Here is a 17,700-nt window from a genome sequence, read left to right as displayed (position 1 = left end):
TGAAAAACAAGTAGACAATGAAGGCGAGGAAATGAGACGTAAAATAAAATGTATTAAAATAGAATTGAATAAAATAAAATAAAAAAGAAAGTAAAAATAATAATAGACAAAGAAATACAAGTTATAATACAGTGACAGTAAAGTTACAAACACACACATAAACAGAGCCAAATCTAATAATGGAAAGTACAGTAAAGAAAACAAGATACTGATTTAAAGCGGACTAAACTGAAACTTCATCCTCCAAAATTACAAAAGTTGAATCAACACCTCTCTAAAACAGTTTCAACAAAAACTGAACATCATAACGTTCATGCAGGTAGAATTTGCAGGACTGTTGTATTAGACTGCATTAGTTTTAGCTAGGTGTACCTAATAAACTGGTACCTGAGCGTAGGTATTTATGGTGTTGAACTGTCGGTAGTATGATGTGTCTAATCTCCTGTGTCTTGAGCTGTGTCTGAAATCACTCCCTTGTTCACTCATTCACTACTTCCTATTTAATACACTAAATAATTAACTCGATAGTGAGCAGTAAATCAAGATTTCAGACACTTGATGATGAGTCATCATCGTGTTGAGTCATCACTGACAGAGTCACACAACATTCATTTTTATATCTATAAAATGCAACATATTGCACTGTGGGAGGTAAGAAGAAAGTAGTGTCCATGCCATGGACACTACTTTTATTGTTTCATCTTAGGAATTTTTGAGGGCACTATATAGAGCATACATTTCACACCGAATTTGGACACTAAAATAAAATGGGGTAATATAGTGCAGTTATGTGTAATGTCATGCTCTCATTCTCATCATATCAAATTAACTAAACTAAGCTAAACTTAATTAATTAATATTAAAAAAGTCAACACTGACCTGAGGCACAAAATTGGATGTAGACCTTTTTGACAACTAAGACCATAATTATTCCCTAATCTAAAAGTGTTTAGTTGTCTAGACCCAACAACACGTGTCATGCAGGATGCGAACCCAATGCCTTGAAGTATGTCACACTTACTGATTTGAAAACAAATGTTGCAGGTAAACATAATTCAGGCAGAAACACCGTTTCTTCTAAAATGCATAAAATCTCACACCTGACTTCAGCCCAGTTTAATTTAGCCCTAAATCACGGTGCTGAGCAAAGGTTAAACACATCCAGTAAATACTCTCACACACACACACACACACACACACACACACACACACACACACAGATTTTCCAAGCCCCAAAAAAGTGAAAACATAATTTTCATAATAGCAGGTTGAGCAAGTGTTCATTTATAGCAGTGCTGTCGCAAGAACCAAAGTCGGTCCAGTTCGCACATACCTTCTGACCTCTATATAAAACTTAACAAAATTCCAGTTCAGAGGTTCTCAAGGGTTTCTTGTTGTGTTTTCTAAAAATAAAAATACACTGTAGGGGGTGCAGAAGCGGAACATAAGATTTAATATTGACCAAACAGCCCTAAATACTATTGGCTTCGCCTCTGTGGTTGTCAGTCATTCTGAATGACTTCCATACGTCTGACAAATCTGCTTGTAGCTTTGTGGCTGCAATGGCGCCAGCTCGGCATTTTCTTTTTTCATTGTCATTTAGCAATTTTCTGTAGATTCTATGAGTTTTGTTTCTTTCTCTGTCCACTGTGGGTTTCATATCGTGCTTTATCTCACTGAGAACACGCGACATCATGAATGCTGTCAGGCTGAATGAAGTGTGCTTGTTCAGTGAAGATGTGCAGCCAATAAGCAACCCTTTGCTAAACACATACACCTGGAGAGCTGACACATACACATACACATACACTTATACACACACACACACACACACACAGAGGCCGCTTGTCTGCGACAGCTGAGCAGAGAGCAGTATATCCGAGTTGTATTTTTACCTCGGCCCACACGCTGAGCAATATGCCAACTCTCGGCCTTGAGAAACTCACACACACACACTCACAGAAACACAGACGCACATGTAGACACACACCCTTAGACACGACAGGTCAAGCCCAGCCAACCACCGTAGCGGCCACAGAACATAAACAACTTTCACACACTCTCTGAATCATCTGAGCATTTCAATATTGTTTTAGATAAATATATTCAGCCACACATATAAATATATGCAACCATAATTATTCCCCGAGACCACAAACGACCATGACGGGAAGTTAGTTCCCACCGTTTCAGCAGCATTGCAGCCCAACCCTACAGTACTGGAAATCCACAGCTCGGTTTACAGTACGGACCAGATCAGGCTGTGAGTGAAGGGTGGAAGGTGCTTGACGACAACAAACAGCGCTTCACTGGTTTGAATGCACACTGGGACATTTATGTTCTGTAACGGAAACTATTTTCTGCCTCTGAAACACAAAACGTAACTTCAGAAGAGAAACCTGTTTCTATGTTTTGCTGCTTATACCTCCCTCGGTCTGTCTTGCTCACTTTCTCCTCTCCATCCTCACACACGCACACACATCTCTCCCAGTGGGCAGCAGCTGTTGGAGTGCTAATCTCCATTAGCTACTGAACTGGCTTCTATGGAGAGGGCCATGTAAAATCTGTTCTCTCACTCCTCTCACTCCTTCATCCAAGTGAAACACCACGGCCTCACAGAGAAAACCAGATATATTTTTTTTCTCTGCTTTACAATGTCTGCAACATATTTCACCATGTCATTTTAAGTCATAGGCAATGACCTGTACAAGCTTGTGGTGATACACACAAACACACATTTGCGTGCACCAACAATGCATCTGAATGATCTCAGGCCTTCTTTTTAGTGCTCTCATTAAACAAAACACATGAGAAAATGCAAAGCAATTGAGTGATGGATAGAAAAAGAGGTACAAAAACAGGACTTACAGTCTGTAAAGCTTTGTCGTTCCCAGGAAAAGCAGCTCGGGGAAGATGGCCAGATTATTCCGATTCAGGCGCCTGGAAAAACACAGCATAAATTAGGGAATAATCTCTACCTAGCCCCTTCCAGACAGTGTGGGTTAAGTGGTTAGCTTTTTAAAGTGAGATTTGTGTTTCCTGATCATCATATCAAATGATGTTATTTTGATTGTAATGCAATTCAGTACAGTTAGAGGAAGTACGAAAGGATAAGGAGATTGATGGAGACACTTTTTTTGCAACACATGTTCATGGACGGATACGCAAAAAAAACAAACCCCCGGGCTACCCCTGATTTAAGGGGTACAACATGGCTGCCAGACAAACAGTGAACTCGAAAAGGACGAAGGGAAGGCAGGGGGAGGAAGACGAAAGAAGGGGTTTGGATGGGGGGGGCAACCTTTTTTTTTACCACAAAGGCGGAGGAGAGGAGATGATGTGGGAAAAACAAACAGGCAGTCTGGTCGGACTACCGAATGTGTGAAAAGGACCCCACTGAGTAAACAAGGCCCTCACAGGGTAAAAACTCACAACAACCTGTCATCACACACACACACACACACACACACACACACACATACACAAACAGAGGAGTTGAGAGAACTCGGGTGAGTTTAATAATCTGGGTGCAATCATTTAACCCTGGTTGAGTGGAGTGAAGAGGTTTGTGTGCCGGTGTGTGTTGGTGTGTGTGTGTGGTTGTGCCTTGATGTGCGGCAGAGGGGAGTGAGGCAACTGAGTGACACAATGAGAGACAGGCTACTAAAACAGTTTAACCCTGACACACACACACACACACACACACACACACACACACGGCTGCTACTGGAGGAGAATGAAGAGAAGGAAGAAGAAAATGGGGGATGGAGGCAGAAAGAAAGAGTGACTTCAAACTAATAAGAAAAGTACAAAAGTCATGATTTACACACTAAAATACATATTAATCCCAGAAATGCCACAGACTTTACTCAAACCAAACACTCCAAAAGTGTCACCAACTCCAATCAAAACTTCTCTCTTTAAGTCTCTCAATGACTTCTTCCTCTTAACCCTCATCTTTCACCTCTTTTTGCTTCACCATAAGCTGCTGTGGATTCTCCTTAAATAACGTCACCCCCTCTGTGTCCATCTTCCACCCACAAGTACACAAATATATGAACGTGCTCGCGCGCAAACACGCATATTCACACTGCACAGTTACATCAGAGGACGCTTAAATATTTAACATCCCGCAGAAATGATGTTTCTAAATTATTCACTCCTCTTCCGTTAACGCTGGCTCTGGCGGCTAAGAGCCCCACGTGGTCCTGCAGAGAGGCCCACTCCTCCTGCAGGTCCGGCCCAGCTATGAGCGCTTGTTAGTGGGCTAGACCTCCCCTGGGTGAGTGCATGGACTGGTGCTGGAGGTGGGGAGGAGGAAGGAGAACAGAGAGGGGTTATGAGCTCATCCTCTTAAAATAGATGCAATGCTGTCAGACTAGGAGACTGAGAGAATGAAGTAAAGACAGTGAAGGATCAAAATTAGCCTGGTTCCTCTAAGGTGGTGTGCGTTTAAATGCACTTAATTATAACTATTAATTATTTTGTTCAACTTGAGTAAGTGTCTGATTACTTCAACAATCAAACACCTTAACCATCATGTTGTGCTCATTTTATGGTCATTCAAGTAACATGAGAAAGATGAATTATTCATATATTTTATGAATTAGCCATGTCACGTACACTGCGTTTCTTTTCGTGCTTTAATTTTGTACATTCATCACAAAGGACACGGAGTAAACTGGATGCAAATGTGTTATTTTCTCTGAGGGAAACAGCATTCATGTTACAACTGCAAATGATACAGGTCAAGAAGCTCCGAGTCTAATGAAGTCACTCCTTCAGCCACTAGACTTCGATTAATCCATTGATTATTTTTTCGATGAATCATTTGATCTCTAAAATGTCAGGAATATAAAGAAAAATGTTCATCATAATTTCCCAGAGCTCAAGGTGACATCTTCAAATGACCTATTTTGTCTAAAACTCAAAGATATTTAATTTACATTAATATAAACAAGAAAAAAACTGCAAATTCTCACATTTGAAAAGCTGGAACTGAAGAATTTTTGATGTTTTTTCTTGATAAATTACTTCACAGTGAATCAAATATCAAAATTGTTGCGGATTAATTTAATTTAAAGCTCAACTGCCAAAAGCTACTGATTTGGTCACTGACAATGATTCTGTATAGTCAGTTCAGCTTGAAGATTCAGTGTTAAAGATGTGTTCGTACATGTACTGAACACCTCTAGTGTCCATCTACAAGTACTGACTGCTTCTGACGCAAATAATCTAGTCGTCTGTAGGTTTGTTTCTGGACCTGAAGGAATACATCTTTGTGTGTGTGTGCGTGCACACAGAGTACTTCCACAGTCGTGCATCATTAGTCAGAGTATGGCTGAAAGTGAATGAAGACTGAGTAGGCGGTAGTCTGAGGTGTGAGAGTCACTCCAACAAGCTAATGTCACACTGCAGCGTGGTGATAATCCCTGCAGTCATAAACAGATGCTAGAGAGCCACAAATCACACAGTAAACACACACACACACATTCCCGCAAACACGTACAGTGTCCAAAATCTTCTTACATACATGCATGCATACACACACACACACACACACACACACACACACACACACACACACACACACACACACACACAGTACTGTTACCATAGTTATAACCCAAACCATGTGGACATTTCCATGACTGTCTTTACTCCAAAACCACTTCAAACTGACCAGTGTGTGTGTGTGTGTGTGTGTGTGTGTGTGTGTTGCATGTGTGTATATCTACTCCAACAGTTCATGTATTTGGTTCACAGCGAGTGCATCTGAAATAAACCATCATCCACACTCTGATCTGTTATTTAAACACTAATGACAGATAACATTTCTGCCCTAAAACACAGCAACGCAGAAATCCAGTCTTCCCACCTGAACTGTGAATTCCTTTGCTATCACCAAAAATAATTCACATTCAGCAGTTTTGAAGAGCTTTTCCCTGAACTTTGAGCATTTTTATTGCTAACTGGTGTTTACCAACAAATATAACTAATGTTGGTTGCTGCAGAGCGCTGCACAGACAGGCAGACTTTTTAGACAGAACTGCTGTAGTGAAAATGTCTTTTTGTGTGTCTCCACAGTGCAGATAATTTCAAGGTCTGCTGCTCAGTAAAAATGAAAAAAAAAAACATTTGAAACTTTGCCCTGAAATGATCAGCGAGAACAATGTTATCACTCACCGGCTTTAGAGCTAATCATTTAGCACTAATCCAGTGATTTTCTTTGAAATCCATATCCCGCTCTTTGGGATCACTGTCACACTGTCACAATTATCTTTTTGCTAGTCAGACTGTCCACAACACGAACACTTAGTTTGAGGTTTAATTATCTAGTTTGTAATCACTGTTGATGGACAAATCTCACTACCTGTAATCAGTTTTACAATTATTCATTTCTGTTAAAAATATCTTTGACAATGTGATCACTCAATTACAGGCTAATTATCTAGGGCTTTATCTCACTGCTGTTCTCTGAAATCATTGTCTCAGTGCCTGTAATTACTGTTTTGTTTCTCTCCACATATCTGTGGCTGTTATCGCTTTCAATCTCACAGACTTTGAATTGGATAGGGGCTGTAAACCAGTCAAATGTGAGAGGAGGATAAGAGGATCAGGAACTCCTCTCTTTCCCATTCTTCATCATAGGGAGAGAGTGAAGAATGTATGACATTCCTATATGCACAGGACAATAGAGAGAGAGAGAACGAGATGGGTGGGTATGGAAGAAAAACATGAGGAGAAGATAAAGAATGAAAGAAAGAAAGAAAGAAAGATGTGAGTGGGTGTAGGGGGGGGGGAGATAAAACCAGTACTGACAGAGCAGCCTTGCGTAAGTTAATGCGCATGCATGAGTGTATCCATACCCATGCATGTGTTTGTGTATGTGCAAGTGTGTTGTGACATGCCTATCTCCTCCACACCTCCTTCGACCACCTACCCCTCCTCCATACCCCCCAGCTACTGCCCCACACCTGACCCCACCCTGCCCAGCCCTGCAGGGCCTGTCGCAAAAGAAAGGATGAGAAGGGGAACCGTTTTCCACCCCTGGGGGGGGGGTGCAGTCACTGTGGATCCGTCAGCCCAGCTTAGAGCCCTCTCCTCTGGGCAGTGGTGCCCAGCAGGTCCCCTCCAGCCCCCCAGAGGACGGAGGCCTTTGAAATGAGCCCCAAGACTCCAGACTCCGGAGACGTGCCTTTGTCCAGCGGCCGCAGGGGGGCATTGATGACTGACTCCATCTTTGTGTTTGTGAACATGCCACGCCAGAGATGCTGAATTACAGTTGAAAACCCTCGCGAGGACAACAGAAAACAGCCATGTTGTGTCAGAAAGTAAGCCGCTGTCAAAGGTGTTTGTTGCCATCTGAGATAAGACAAAATTAGCATGCATAGTTTGACAGTAGATGTTTAAGACTTTATCTGCTATTGCTGTTTACAGGCTAGTCTACAGTGTATGTGCAAGTGTCTGTTGAAGCCTGTTTTGCTCATATGTATGCGTGAGAGACTGTATTTACCAGCACGTACCATCTCTTTGTACAGAGAGTATGACTATCAAAGTTTACTGTTAAAGCTGAACCATACACAGTTAAATATTGTACTCTTTGTGTGAAGCTCTGGGCAGGAATTCCTAGATCTGCTTAGCTGGACAGAACCCAGTGTTGGTTGCATGAGAAACACTTGCAGATTCCTTATAGTGGTATAAGAGAAGCCACAGTGCAGCAGAGAGCAGAGGGAAACCAGGCACGACACGCCCAAGACAATAGCAGCTGGGCAATCACGATATTTCTTCCTTTTCATCCCAACGACTCCTGAAGAATTTATCCAAAACAACTATCAAAAAGATTAACCACCTTCATTTCATTTTGCACTGTATGTGTGTCTGTGTATGTGTACAGGTGGATATCTCTGTGTGTATACAGGTATGTCTGTGTTTTTTGTAAACGTGTGTATAAGCAGCGAGGATTTTTATGTCTTTAATTAAAAGCTTGTCTCTAAGCCTCCTCAGACTCAGTCACAGTCTACTGCATTCCAGTGTGTCATTGGCTGGCAGTCAGGCTACAAAACACACACACAAACACACACACACAGATATGGACACCTCACACATCATGCAAAGTTGACAGTCGACACAATGGACATATCAGCAGTCAGGGGTCCACATCCCCCTTCTGTCTTGCTCTCTCACACACTACCAAGACTTAATTATGCCATAACTGCCTTAGGGTTGGATGCTGAATACCAGTGATTCCAGACCAGTGCCATAACAACCTTCTTCAGTCACTGCCCTGTGACTCATTTTCAGAAATTTCCTCTTGGACTGAGACGTTGGCAACCACATGTCATGACGTTCAGGTTTAACATTTATGAAGAAATACAGATGGGAGGGGGGTTATGGCCTTCAAACTCACCAGGTCTCAACCTAATTGAACCCCTTTAAGAGACTGATGTGTTTAGGTTCAATTTTCTGTGCGTTTTCTAGCTGTCCTGGACTTAGAATCTGAAAAGAAACCCGGTGGTGGTCCAAGATTGCACTGTGAGGCAGGTCCACTAACGGCTGATTTACAGCTTTGATGACTGAAGACATGCCGCATCAAAATTCTGGTGGTGTCAGAAATTCAGGACCCACATCTACAAACCAACCAGTCCAAAAAAAGCCATGAAATGATGCAGAATACACCGCCTGACGTGACATTGTAAGCTAATTTTTTTAATAAAGTTAATGAAGTTTTTAAAACAGTACCAGCGCTATTGCTAAAGTTTGTTTTTGTTTTGTCGCATTTTCAACACGATAGAAGCGCAGACGGATGACACAAATTATCTCTACGGCGCTACGATTCACCAGGTAGGCTATTCACAGTGAAATCTCACATCCCCTCAAAATGGATATCGTAGCATCAGATGCAGATTGTGACCAAGATTTTATTAACCCCATCTCACATGGTGTGACATGTAATCACCTTTCAAGATCACTGATATAGTACAGCGTGTATGGGTCTTTAGACAGTGCTCTCCACCACCTTAATCAAAATACCAAATGAGGGAATATCTTTTAGAAGAATGATGTTTATCCCTCCAGAAGAGCTCCACAGAGTTACAGAATCTATGACAAGGAGTGGTGGCCCAACACCTTACTATGACACTTTATGTTGGTTTTTCCTTTCATTTGTCACCTATCTGTAGGCCTATGTGTGCATTTCCACATTTATGAAATTGAACATGTTGGTATGCTATAGTTTTCGAGGATCCTGAAATATGTATTCCTACAGAAATGTGTGAAGGCGTAAAATGGTGGCTGCTTCAATTTAAGAATGTTACTCACAGTCTCTCTAGCTCCTTCAGGTCCTGGAAGGCTCCTCTCTCGATTGTGGTAATTTTGTTCTCCATTAGCTGCCTGAAGAAGAAACACCAGAAGAGAGTGAGGCAATAAGAATTGGACATGAAAAAAGCGAAGTGATCGAGAGACAAATAAAGCGCAAGAGCCGACAGAGCGATTTGTGCGATGACACCGTGATAGGCCAAAGAAAAGGAGAGGCCGGATGGGGCCACAGATAAGAGAGAGAAGAGGAAGAGAAGTTGAAGGAGAGTGAGATAGGGCACGAGAGAGAGAGGCAAAGAGACTGACACTGGACAGGAGAGGGAGGGAGAGATGGAGAAGATAGGTGGTAGAGGGTGTGAAAAAAAGGAGGGAAAAACAGATTGGTGGAGATGGAAAGTGATCGAATGTTGCAACAGCAAGAGAGAGAGAGAAGACAATCAGCAGTGAGTCGATGGAGCACCAGAATTGACTTTAAAACTGGCCCATCAGTCGGACTCATCTATCATCCAATTTGCTCTGTATCTAACCACAAAGCAGTGACTACTCATTCACTTACACTAGCACAACTCCCCCAGGAGCACTATGCTGACCAAGCCAAGCAGCCACACACACATTTTTATAGGCTGCACGGTGTACACTCATGAGAAGAAGATATAACTGGTTTGTACATTGAAATTAGGGCTGTAGATAACAATTATTTTCATTACAGATTAATCTGCTTATTTCTTTCTCGATTCATCGTCTATAAATGTCAAAAATAGTGACCCAGTGCCCAAAGTGACCTCTTCAAAATGCTTGTTATGACCAACCAACAGGCCAAAACCCAAAGATTTTTCATTGACTATGAGCACATCCTCATATTTTAGAAGCTGGAACCAGGAAATATTTTGGCATTTTTGCTTGATAAATGACTGAAACAATTAATTGATTATAAAAAGTACTTTTGATTGATTGACAAATTGATTTGATCGACTAATCTAATTGTCGTAGCTTTCTAATTGAAATTCAAATGGTTGAGGTTGTGTGTGACTGCACTCAGGTAGAACACACAGGAAACAGCTACCATCTATAAAGATTGGAGCACACACACACACACACACTCAATTAAGGACATAATCTCTGGAGGAATTCCAACAATGTGGATTTTTCCTGCCATTCAATTTTAGCAGCTGTATAGCACACACACACACACACACACACACACACACACACACACACACACACACAATAAGAGCAGGCTATCCCTGTCCCACTCTTAGCCTGAATTCATCCCAGGTAAGAAACCTGTTCTTACTTGACTCTTTCCTTTTCCTTCCTCCCTCCCTTCCAGCTGCATTCCTCCCTCCGCGGTTACACCTAATGACCGCTATCTCTTTCCCTCTTTGCGCGGTGGTTAAAATAAGCGCCTCCTGACACTTCCACTGGCAGATTAACTCGACAGCATTAACAGGTGCCACTGCTGGTCTGTTTAGACGCACATACTAGGCTCAGTGAAGCCGCGGCTTCCCACGACTAGACGCAGTGCTGCATGCGGCAGCTCCAGGGCTGGATGAGCCTGATGCTGAACAGGATTGGAAAGAGTTAAATCTGTGTGTGCTGTGGTATTTGATGGGGGAAAGTTGTTGGGATTGCAAGGTGCTGCTTGTCAGAGGTGTGCGTGAGAGTGTTATTTTTTCTTTTGCATCTTGCAAAGGAGGAGAGAAAAGAAAGGAGTGAATAAAGTAGATAATAAAGCCACTTACAACACTCGCAGATGCCTCAGTCCTGCAAAATCCGCCTTGGTGATTTTAGTGAGGTTGTTTGCATTCAGATCCCTAGACAGAGAAATTGGTAAAGAGGGGACTGTCAGTACATGATATGTTAATAAAACAAGGACAAAGCAGGTTAGCAGGTCTGTTGAAGTGGTTTTTGATGAAACTTGGTGCGCCGTAGCTAATGCAGAATTGTCATTTAAGCGTCAGAGAAATTAAGGAACTGTGGCAAATTGTAATTTTAACAAGGGGTCTCTGACTAATAAAATACGGCCTGTTTAGCTCAAAGCCCACTTGTCCAAATCCGTTTTTGATTAACTTGCTGGTCTCCAGACAAACCGATGTGGTCTACGGAGGCTGTGCTAATGCAACAGTGTGAAACCACCAACACAACCACAGCAGTGCCCCTAACTTCAGCTCCGCGATCAGCAATAACGTGTCCTCACATTAAACACGAGCAATAAGAACCAGTATTTTCACAGTTAACATGACAAACCAAAATTGACATCAGATGGATTTAGCAGCATTTAGGGAGCCTAATGTGTAGTTTCTGATATGTTAGTTCAAATGTAAAAACCCTGCGCTGTTAAGATGTGGTCCCCAAGGAAGATATCCTATAACAACAAGAGTATTAATCAAAAATGTAGGAATATTATATGATCAGAAAAACATCAGTGGCGATATAATTTCAAATACCAGAAAGTGTGATAAGATTGCCGTAAACTCTTTAAACCCCTTCAGGAGAAGCACAGCTTTAATAAATATTGTCTACCATAAGTAGGATCAGGTCAGTGCACATTTGTTATTCATCATCACGGACACACAAAGAAATAGATCATATTTTAATGATTTTCCCTGTGAAGTGTGTCCAAATTGTTGGGAAATGTTATGCGCAGATTAAAGCAAAACTGCGCTGTTAAAGCTTCTCCCCACTCGGTACTTACAGTCTCTCTGCGTTGCGGGGTACGTTCCTGGGCACGCTGCGGAGCCCTTGGCCGTGACAGTCCACTGTAGTCCCAGTGCAGGAGCACTGGGCCGGGCAGGGCTGGCCGTCCGCTCCGCTGGACAGGACCAGTACCAGAACAGCCACCAGCAGCGCCAGCGCAGTCGCCGGGGAGCGGCCAAGGCCAACGGGGCTCACAGCTCCCACCATCACTGCGGCAAGTGGGGGCCAATATGAGACCCACAAAATACTGAGAAAATATAAGGGCGTTAAAAAATAAAAGCCCTGAAATCCCCGAAAGAGCTCACCAAACTCTGCACGCAACGGGATGCTGTCCTCCTTTCCGTTGTTCTCCCTTTTCAGACGTGTGTTTCTGAAATTTCTCGTTTTGAATTTACATTTGGGTCTTCTTAGAGGGGTTTCGATGTGTGAAGGCTGTGAACCGGGAATCTGGTCCCCCTGGGCAGGGAGAGGGGAGGTCGGCGAGGCGGTGGACCGGCACTCTGGCTGCGCTACAGCGGCGCAAACTTCCACATGTCCCCGGCATGCGGTGCCCAAATCCCCCCGGTGTGTGTTGTGTCTGTGTACGTATATGTGCGTGTGCGGAACCAAGCCAGTGAAACACCTCGATCCTTGATCTGATCCAGAGAAACACACTCTCACACACACTTTAGTGCATACACACTCACACACATACACACACACTCCAGGTGAGGCTGTCTAGGTTATTAATTCACAACACGCGTCCGGAGAGGAAGCGGCGGCAGCACTCGGTTTTCCCAAAAGCTCAGCAGAGGTCACCGCTGTGGAAAGATATTGATTCCGATCATATATCAATTGGCGATCAGTGGCAAGGGTGTAGGCAATGTGAGGGAGAAAAAAAGCCCCGTGAAAGACCAGCGCGCAATACTATAATCCAACTCTGCGTGGTGCGTCAAAGCGCTGCTCCCGAGAGTGTGTGATAGGGAGAGAGAGAGAGAGAGAGAGAGAGAGAGAGAGAAACGGGAGCGGGCACGTCTGCTACTGCGTCTGTCCAGGCAACTCTCTCTCTCTCTTTCACACACACACATAAACACAAACACACACACGCGCACTGCATTTTCTCTCAAGGTAGCAGCAGGTTTCAAACTGGCCGTCAGTCAAACAGCAACAGTTTGACCTCGGAAAGGGGACTTTCATTCTCACTGCAGTGTCCCGGTCACCTGATGCCTTATTTATCTGGCCTCAGGAAGGCGACAGAGCTTTTGGGTGAAATCTAATGTGGACAAAATGGGGAAAACAAATCTGATTCTTAAATTTCCACTGCTGAGCAAAGAATGAAGTGCTGCATGTAAAGCACGTGTGTTGCTCTTTTAGCAGGTAAGGCTTCAGTGTCCACTGACACACACTTATTGTAACTGGGATCCCAGGATGAGCCCTCTACAACTTGCATATCCAGAGTAACTGCACTGGATATGAAAACCCAAATTAAGTTATCTTTAATCATTATAAATAGGATGAGCTGTCACTTTATCAAATGGTACAGTAGGTATCAGCTTCATACAGAATAATGAGTTTCTTTAAATTAGAGCATTCAGTAAACTGGAGAAACACTGTAAGTCTTTCCAAAACTCAACTGTCAGAAACTCTTCATTCCTCTTGTTTGAATGAAGATCAATAAATGTTAAATGCAACAAAACAAAGTAAAAACCTGATGGAGGCACACAGGTTATCATGATTTACACTTTTACTGATGTTTAATAATGGCAGTAAACATACAGTATGTGCATATGCTCAGTACTAATCAGTTACTCTGAGGTGTTGAATCCATGTTGTGAAAAAAAAACGTGAATGAAGTTAATCAGCTATTGACTGTTTAGTCAAGTTTAGCTTTAACTATCATTTATTATATATATACCAGTGGTGGAAAGTAACTAAGTATATTTACTCAAGTACTGTACCTAACTTCACTTTTGAGGTATTTGCACTTAAGTATTTGATTTACTACTACTTTCTATTTGTACTCCGCTTCAATTCAATACAATTCAATTCATTTTGTACTTTTTACTCCACTATATTTATTTTATTTATTTATAACTTTAGTTACCGGTTACTTTGCAGATTCAGATTAATGATACGAAAATGTAATTAAAAAATAAACTATGATGTATCATTATTTGGTTGTTTTTTTTGGTACTTTACTTAAGTAAAAGATCTGAGTACTTCTTCACCCACTGCTATGTACTTACTATACATGTAGTATTGTTTACAATATAATTGGCATCACTATTACAGTCATTATTTCATCAATTGTGTGGACTTGTAATTTGTGATTCTGGGCAATGTAAATAAAGTTGGCTTGACTTGACATGACAGTTTGTGTCTGATGTTTCATTATAACTTTTACTTGACGTAATTCCAAAAATCTACACTCTACATATAGTGGATATATTATTGACACAATAAAAAAGAATGGGACATCAGCTTCTCAGCACCAGTCAATATCGGACAAACAACTATCTTAGTTATGCATATATTTTAAATTTTGAATAGAAATTGCCACAACAAGATTATGAAATCTTTTGGGAATCTTTGGGAAGAATTATTTCAGTATGTATTCATCGGGCTGGTCCAATCTTATCTGTTAGACCTTTTGAAACTCACGGAGGATCATGCCCTTGATGTTGTGACTCTGAGGTTGTAGAACAGCCTCTTTATATTAGGAGAGACCCCACAACTGAAACTTATATGTGCTGCCTCAAAGGCCATTTTTATGGTTTGGCTTTTGACCTGTTTGACTACCTGTTGCTTGTTCTGAAACATCCGATTTTTAAGCTTGTCTTGAAATTTGTACAGATCTTGTAACATGCTTGTTGTTTTGTAACCTCACTACTAGATTCTGGTCCTTATTGGAATTACATTGGTGGATTACAACACAAAAATACTATAGTGGTTCTTCATTAGGGATCAGTGAGGTACATATCTCAAGAAGATGATAAATCTTCGTCTTCGTCTCTCTTTCTCTTGATCCCTCTCTGGCTCCCAAGACAGAATACAAACAACTGTGTGTGTTTGTAATGCTGATGTGTACTCTTTGTGTGTGTTTTATACTGTTCCCCCTCTCCCCCACATCCCTCATTCCAGCCCTCACACAAACACACGCTCCCACAATCACAAACACATACAGTCTACTCAGACAGTATACTTAAATAATCAAATCTGAAATCTTTTTTTTTCTTTTTTGTTGTTGGTGGATGAGAGAACTTTGCTGAACAAAGGGGAGGAGACAGAGGAACACGACAGCAGACATGTAGAGGAGAAGATGGAGGAGGAGGAGAAGGGCAGAGGCCGGTCATTGATGGTGGTATCATAGCTACCAAGTGAGGAAAGAGAGACAGAAGAAAGGAAGCAAAGGGGGAGGAGATGGAGGGTGACCCCTATTTCCTACAATACAACAAGGCTTCAGGGTACACAGTCTGTTTAGACACAGCCTAACCTGACCTGCCCTCCTCTTACACACACACATACTCACACATATACAAACATAAGCAATTTCCTCAGATTACACCTAAAGCCCAGGTCAAACTACAAGATTGTTTAAATCTTGCTGAGGGCAGTGCAGACTGAGTTACTGGTTTGCAAGTAATACTTTTTTCCACTTGTCCAGAATATCTGAATATTTTATTGTTAATTAAATGACAAAGTAGTCCAGTGAGTTTTATTTATATAGCCTAAAATCACAAATTTGCAAATAAAGACCATTACAAACTGTACAACATATGAAAAGCCAAAACAAAGAAACAAACAAAAAATAAACCTTTAACCGGGGAAAAAAGGGAGTAACCTCAGGAAGAGCAACAGAGTAGGGATCCCCCTTCCAGAGCTGGCAAACCTACAAAAGATTTCGTATATACAGAGTAGAAAAAAAACAACAGTCATGAAACTACAATATGGAGAAAAACAATGATTATATTGGATAAAAAGACATTTAAAAAGACAAATAAGTGGTTTGTCCTTTCAAGCTGCATTGTACAGAATCCACAGGTTATAGACAATAACAACGGTGAAAAAACATGCTGCCTTCAGGGCACATTTAAACCTAATATTTGTATTTCAAGTCTTGACATGTTGCAAAAGAACCTACTTGATCTCCAAGAGGAGAATAAAGTCACAATAGCAACAACATTGTCAAATTTAAAGCCCTCCATATGGTGGAGAGGATGTGTGCATCTTACAATTATACGTGAGCCCACATATTATAATCTGTGTCTGCACAACACTTGTTTTTCTATTTGGATGGTGGAGAATATGCTAAATGAGTGAAGTGGCTGGTGACTATTTACAGTAAAGCTGAAAAAACACATATTCAAAGTAAAGTAAAAATGGCACAGCATCTAGCGTCATGTTGACGTTGTTACATTTTGTTCTTATGAAGTGAAAACGTCATCAACCCTCCAGGCAGCATGAACAAAGATCTATTATTTTCAGAGCTCAGGAAGTTAGATTAGCACTGTCAATGAAGACAGGTGCAACTTGATGAACTTGATTTATGTTTCTTAGAAGAGGAGTATGTAGAACATCTTCAACCACAGTGCTACATTTTCAATGTTTTACCACACTCCACCAGACCAATAGATATAAATATGTGATTTTTATTTCAGTATATTACACATTTGAGTGTTAAGGGAACCAATATCATCCTTTAGCCAGGGCCCTGACTCACTTCAGTGGTTAGATCCTGTCAAGCTCACAATTTGTGTTAAAGCAATCTTTTGTGGTAAGGCATAAATCAAATGATCATAAATGAAGACAACCTGTGGGGCTCAGAAACAATAACAATAGTTATTTGGTTATTTGGACCAGCGAGCAGGTGAGCTGCAGACTGAGTAGTCTTTGTTCATTGTATAAATAACGAATGCATCTTTTTTTTTTAATTTCATTTATGTCATACCAGTGAAATGGCCCATCCCACATTGGATTAAATGTCACACAATGATACCACATATAAATAAAGACTTCCGCCAATTGACATTCACATTGAAAAGAAAAACACAGCATTGCTGCACACCACAAACTATGTAAGTTCCTAAACAAAACAACCAGAAGCAGTAATTACGAAATTTTAAAGCCTCATTCATATCTTTATAACCCTAACAACATAAAATACCCTGTGATGCTGGATTTGGCAGGTCAGCAGGGTTGCAGAGCTGCTAATGAGAACTGAAGCTGTCTGACGGCTGTGATGTTGGTACTGCTCAATCTAGCCTGTTGATTTAGGAGCTGTTTGTGTTATCTTTGGTTTATGGCCATGCACTAAAGCTGAAGGTGTGGGGGTCAGTGTGTGTGTGTGTGTGTGTGTGTGTGTGTGTGTGTGTGTGTGTGTGTGTGTGTGTGTGTGTGCAGAGGTCAGTTCAGCCACCTGGCCACTGGACAGCTGCTACTGAGACACATGCTGCTTATAGCTCGTCCTACTGTACACACACACACACACACACACACACACACACACACATCTTGCAAATATTATTAAATATTAATATAATTCTGCTCAGACACAAGTTCACATACTGCAGCACACAGACACAGAGAGAGAGTGAGACATAAAGAATTTCAAACAGTTTATTACATCTATTTATTAATTAACCACATTAATCAAATCTGCTGTGGGTTTGTCTTCATCACATCCACTTAGTTTGTGTGTGTGTGTGT

At 41.4% G+C, this 17,700-nt stretch overlaps 1 protein-coding gene across 16 annotated transcripts in view; it reads right to left on the bottom strand.

The window, feature by feature from the left end:
* Nucleotides 1-12,994, bottom strand: part of slit2 (slit homolog 2 (Drosophila)) — a 90,186-nt gene extending 77,192 nt beyond the window's left edge. For 3 of the 16 annotated variants that reach the window (XM_044191096.1, XM_044191099.1, XM_044191101.1), the window contains exons 1-4: nt 12,014-12,992; nt 11,061-11,132; nt 9,322-9,393; nt 2,869-2,940 (exon numbers count right to left, since the gene is read on the bottom strand). In XM_044191096.1, coding sequence (XP_044047031.1) covers nt 2,869-2,940; nt 9,322-9,393; nt 11,061-11,132; nt 12,014-12,222 — 425 coding nt within the window. In that variant the 5' untranslated portion in view covers nt 12,223-12,992. Of the gene's footprint in view, nt 1-2,868; nt 2,941-9,321; nt 9,394-11,060; nt 11,133-12,013 lie in introns of all 16 variants that reach the window. The other 13 variants (XM_044191100.1, XM_044191103.1, XM_044191098.1 and 10 more) reach the window with 7 other exon arrangements.
* Nucleotides 12,995-17,700: the final 4,706 nt, after the last annotated feature.

This window comes from Siniperca chuatsi, linkage group LG3, assembly GCF_020085105.1.
Source record: "Siniperca chuatsi isolate FFG_IHB_CAS linkage group LG3, ASM2008510v1, whole genome shotgun sequence".
NCBI classification, from domain to species: domain Eukaryota; kingdom Metazoa; phylum Chordata; class Actinopteri; order Centrarchiformes; family Sinipercidae; genus Siniperca; species Siniperca chuatsi.
The sequence above is the reverse complement of the archived record's forward strand: the minus strand, read 5'-3'. Positions and strand labels throughout refer to the sequence as shown.